General features: G+C 65.0%; 1 protein-coding gene across 1 annotated transcript; it reads left to right on the top strand.

Annotated features, from left to right (window-relative positions):
- The first annotated feature begins 3,202 nt into the window (after positions 1 to 3,202).
- On the top strand, positions 3,203 to 5,074 carry BMP15 (bone morphogenetic protein 15). Its single transcript, XM_014955994.1, has 2 exons — positions 3,203 to 3,662; positions 4,135 to 5,074. Exons 1-2 carry the CDS (start codon positions 3,344 to 3,346, stop codon positions 4,908 to 4,910), a joined length of 1,095 nt encoding a protein of 364 aa, XP_014811480.1. The 5' UTR covers positions 3,203 to 3,343; the 3' UTR covers positions 4,911 to 5,074.
- The last annotated feature ends 326 nt before the right edge of the window (positions 5,075 to 5,400 follow it).

The raw sequence follows: 5,400 nt of genomic DNA, 5'->3' as shown, positions 1-5,400 counted from the left end.
GGGCGCGGGGCCGAGCGGCGGGGCGGGGCCCGGCCGGCACCGGGACTGCTCCGCCGCCGCCAATGAGGTGAGGGGGGGCGGCGGCGATCGGCACGGCACGGCATGGTATGGTATGATATGGCATGGCACGGCACGGCATGGTATGGCACGGCATGGCACAGCTCAGCTTGGCACAACATGGAATGTCTCAACTGGGCTCAGCCCAGCTTGGCACAGCTTAGGTTTGGCCCAGCACAGCATGATGGCACCAGGGACCAGCACCATTTGGGCCAGCCCGGAACATGGCATGGCCCACTTCAGTTTGACACGGCTCAGCTTGGCTCAACTAGGCACATCCTGGCTTGGGTCAGCCCAGTTCAGCACAGCCATGGCACAGATCAGTTCGGCACGATTCAGCTCAGCATGGCATGGCTCTGCACGCAATGGTACAGCATTGTGCTACTCAGCTCAGTTTGGTATGGCACGCCTCAGCCCAGGGACCTGCACTGAGCTGCTTGGTTCAGCCTGGCATGGCTCAGCCAACATCGTTTGACTCAGTCCACCACAGTTCAAGTCAGCATGGTACAGCACAGCTCAGACCTGCACAACTTGGGATGGCAAGGGGTCCATTATGGGTTGGCTGGCCCAGCATGGCTCGGCCCAGCATGGTTTAGTGCAGCTCAGCTGGGCTGGCATGTTCTGGCATGGCTCAGCTCGGCATGTCATGACACAGGGCTGGCATGGCTCAGTTTGGTACTGCCTGGCATGGCCAGGTACCTGACCTGCTCTGGCTCCACTTGGATCAGTGCAGTTCAGCTCAGGTTGACATGTACGAGCAGGGCTGTCACAGTTTGGCTTGGCACAGCATGGTGGGCCTGGCTGAGCTTGGCCTGGCACAGTTCAGCACAGCACAACTCTGTTTGGCCCAGCACAGCATGATGGCACCAGGGACCAGCACCATTCGGGCCAGCCCGGAACAGCTCAGCCTGGCACAGCATGGCTAAAGCTGGGCCCAGCACAGTGGCGTGGTGTGGCCAGCGGTTCAGCAGCGCTCACAGGAGTGCAAAGGGGTGCCTGCTCAGTGGCAGTGGGGTGATGCAGCCCCTACCACAGCTCCCTGGGGCAGGAGGCTCCCGTGGCTCCCCACCCTGACAATCAAGCTGGCGGCCTGAGCCCCGCTGCCTGCGGGCAAGCACGCACTGCCATCTCCTGTCTGGCCTGCCTGTTCCAGCCCCCACCCTGTCCTGCTGGGACACCCCGGGGTGTGCATGGCTGTATGGCTGTGCTTCCCCTCTGCCTTTCCCCCACCAGGCCCAGGAGAGGCTGCTGTGCCCCTTTGTGGAAACTGAGGCAGGGGAAAGAAGTGGCAGGTGGCAGCTTCGGGCAGTGGGAGTACATTGGTGGTTTCCCGGGGGAGCCTGGGAGTCCTGCTCCTCCCATTCCTGCCCGGGGCCCCGGCTCTTACTCATCTCCTTCCCAGACATCACAGCCAGCCGGGAAGGCTCTGCCCTGCCAGCAACGCCTGCGGCTCCGGCTGCCTGCAGGCTGGCTGGGTGCAGCACCGTGGTCAGGGAGGTTGGGCTTGCTGTGCCGGGCTGGCGAGCAACTGTGCCGGGCTGGCTGTGCCCGGCCTTGCTCAGCCCCGCGCAGGAAGGGGGCTGAGCAAGTTTGCATTGGCAGCCCCCGTCCACCAGTGCTTGCCCTGAGCCCTGCCTGTGTCCTGCCCAGCCCAGCTGCAGGCAACCCAGGACATGTGCCCTGTCCTTGCACCAGGGGGTCTCAGGGCATGGGACTGGGGTGGTCCCTGGGCTGTTTGTGACACTAGACCCCACCCAGCAGCGATGCACGACCTGCCTCATGTCCATGCCTGGCCTGACGCTCCTGCTCTCCCCTGAGGTCTTGCCCCCCCCTCCCCTTGCTGTGCCCCCAACTCGTGGCCCGTTCCTGCCTTGCTTGGACTTTTCCCAGCCTCCTCTGAGCTCAGCTGCCCCCATGCCCTTTCCCAAATGAGTAACCAGGGCTGCCCGGCCAGGCGTGAGGGCTCTGTGCCTTGGCTCATCACATGGCCCCACACCCCATTAAACACCGCATCCGCCACCCCCACCCCGGCACCCCCCCGAACGGCCCTCCCCACTGTGCCCTGATAGGACCGGGAAGGGTGGGCAGCACCCAAGGCAAGGCAAGCAGCCTCCCCCCCGGCTCCTCCCACTGTTCCTGTGCCTGCACCAGTGGTTCCCAAACAGAGTGTCTGTGTGTCCCCCTGGCCCCCTCTGTCCCGGCAGGAGAGCAACAGTGTCCCGTGGGGGTGGGCACTGTGCCGGGCGCTTTGCGGGGGGCATGAGCTGCGGCTGCCTGCACCCTGCTCTGTGGTGCGCCCACGGAAACCGCCTCGGGGAAGCCCCACGGAGCCACAGAGCAGCACCGGGGCCGGGGGGCTGTAGGGGCAATGCCTCAAATGACCCGTTCCAGCGAGAGGGTGGGCATCAGCCTCACAAACCCTCGGCCTTGGGCAGGTGCCGGGAGAAAGACCTCGGGCTGCGATGGCCAAGCCCGGTGAAGCCGTGGGCACGGTGATGCCCGTAGGGTGGGTACCACCGGGGGAGCCGGCCGCCCTCCTCGCCGCCGGGCTCCGCCCCGCCGTGTGCCTCGGTGACACGGCCCTTGGGCTCGGTGCCCACCTCCGGCTGGGGACAGCGAGACACTGGGCAACCTGGCTGTGGGAGCGACCCCCGGGCTCTGTGCCCGCTTGCGGCAAGGAGCACAAAGGTGCCGATGGCCACTGCCGGAGGCAGGGGGCGAGCCGGAGGTCCTCTTACCCCAGTAGAGCCCCACGCCGGGCTCCAACCCCCTCCCCTAGGACTCAGAGCGCTCCTGGCCCTTTAAACCCTGATTGGGGCCGTGCCTTTAAAAGGGGCCGAGGGGCCGGTCTCTCTCGCCCTGCAGGAGGAGGCTAGCCAGGAGCAGGTGGGCTGAGCGAGCTCGTCCTCCCCACCCACCCCATTTCACTCCCCTCCACCTCACTCCCTCACCCCGCCACTTTTACAGCCCCTGTAGCCAGGCTCCTGGCCGTCTGGCTCTGCCGCTGGTCTGGGTTTTAGTCGGGAATTTGCACCGCTTTTTGCATAAAGAGAGCCCCCTTCCCCCCCCCATCCCCGCCTCCCGCCCCGTTCCTGTGCCACGCTGAAGCAGCTGGCATGGTTGTTCTGGCTTGATAGCAGCTGGCAGCTCCCTGGGATCTCCTTTTGTTGGTGCCCACGACCAGCTCTGTCTCTCCGGGCTGGGGAGAAGCATGACTGCAGGCTCCCCCTGATCCTTCTGCCAGCCAGCCCCACCTCACCCCCCTCACCACTCCCCTACACCTATCATGGCTCTGCTCCGTCCCTTCACCAGCCTCCTCCTACTCCTCACGGTGCCCCTTTCCCGGCCTGCAAACCGGTCCCTGCTGCCCCCTGGCTCCCTGCCTGCTGTCCCCTCTCTGCCCCTCCTGCAGGCCCTGCAACTGCGAGCACCGGGCAGCCGGGGCTGGAGAGCGGGGCTAGCAAGCAGGCAGCCCCTGCGCTACATGCTGAGCCTGTACCGGCGTGCTGCTGACCATGAAGGCCGGCCGCGCCGTGGCCGCAGCCTGGGTACCAACACCATCCGCCTGGTCCAGGCCAGTTCCCACGGGGGTCAGCCCTGGGCAGGTAAGGAGCAGGGGGGCAACCTAGGGTAGTGCAGGGGCTTAGCAGAGCCGGTGGGGTGGACTTGAGCCCTTGGGGGGTCTCTGCCTACCTCCTTCCCCCTCTTCAGTGTCCTGGCTAGGGCTGGCACATCCTCTGCCCTGTGGGCCTGCCCTTGGCTGTGGGGTCCCCCTTGGCGGGGGGGGCAGGTTCTCCTTGCCCCAGAGCTGAAATTGCATTGCTGGCCCTGTGTGCCCCTTTCCATCCTGCCCAGTGCTTTGCCAGGCCAGCAGTGTTGGTGCAGGGGATGGGAATTGTCCCTGCCCTTTGTCCATCACCCTGCTGGCACCTGGGCGTTATGGGCTTAGGAGGTGGTGGTGCCATGGGCTCTGCTGTACTATGTGGGGCTGCAAAAGCACCCTGGGGGAAGGTTATGCCAGCGTGGGCGGTGCTTGCTGTGCTGTACCAAGGGGCACTGACTGCTGCTTCCCTGCAGGTCGCTGGTACATGCAGCCCCTCACCTACTACCTGGAGGGCCAGCCCGAGGCTGAGCACCTCCTCCGAGCCACTGTGGTCTACCTGCCCAGCCTGCCACTGGCTCGCGGCCGCCTCCTGTGCATACTGGAGCTGGCATCCACTGGCAAGACACCTGGGACGCTGCTCAACCCTGCCGCCCACCCCCGCTATGGCTGGGCCGAAGCAGATGTGACCCCTTACCTGGTGCCAGGGAACAGCAGTGTGGGGAGCCTGGCATTGCGACACATCTGTGTGCGTGCCGGCCGGGCAGGGGGCCGCGATGTTCCAGTGGCTCCCAGCCACCCCTTCCTCCTCCTCTATCTCAACGACACCCAGGCGGGGCTAGCACCTCTGGCAGCGGAGCCCCACCGGCACCGGCGCGACACGGGGATGCTGGCCCATGACCTGCCCGGCTACCTGCGGGAGCAGGGAGGGGAGAAAAGTGACTGCTCCCTGCGTCCCTTCCCTGTCAGCTTTGCCCAGCTGGGCTGGGACCACTGGATTATTGCTCCCCACCGCTACAACCCACGCTACTGCAAGGGCACCTGTCCCCACCTGCTCCGCTATGACTACCACGCACCCAACCACGCTGTGGTGCAGAGCTTCGTTCATCAGCTGGTGGATGCCAATGTGCCCCGGCCCTCCTGCGTCCCCTACCGCTACAGCCCCATCAGCGTCCTCATGATCGAGCGTGATGGCAGCATCCTCTACAAAGAGTATGAGAACATGATTGCAGAGTCCTGCACCTGCCGGTAACGCCGATGCGCCGGCACGACACCTCGGGCTCTGCCTGTCCCTGCTGGATCCGGACTTTAGGGTTTGTCTTGCTCTGCCTGGGGTGGGTTTGTCCCCCCTCCCCGTGTGGCACTGCTCTGCGGGAAGGTTTTACAATGGCAGTTTTATGTAAATTGTAGGTTTTTAAAGGCAGGAGCCTGTGCTGGGGCAGTTGCCCCATGGCATCTGTCCTTCTTGCAGCCCCACAGTCACTGCCTGTTTTGGGGGGGCGGGGGGGCTTGGCCTGATGCTCCCAGGGAAGAGCTGGGTCCCTGGACTGGAGCACAAAGCTCTTAAGAGGTAGCTGGGGGTCTCCTGGTGGAGCCAGGGCAGGGAGGGCAAGTGGTCCAGGTGTCCCGGTGCTTGGCACTGAGCTGGTACCGTCAGTATCTGGTGCAACCCTGCCCATGGGACTCCTTTCCAGCACCCACGCACCCCATCCTGTCTAGTCCTAGCTGTGGTGGCACCTTAC

Source organism: Calidris pugnax, unplaced genomic scaffold, assembly GCF_001431845.1.
Source record: "Calidris pugnax isolate Ruff unplaced genomic scaffold, ASM143184v1 scaffold281, whole genome shotgun sequence".
In the NCBI taxonomy this organism is placed as follows: Eukaryota; Metazoa; Chordata; class Aves; order Charadriiformes; family Scolopacidae; genus Calidris; species Calidris pugnax.
This window is presented reverse-complemented; position numbering and strand designations above follow the sequence as displayed.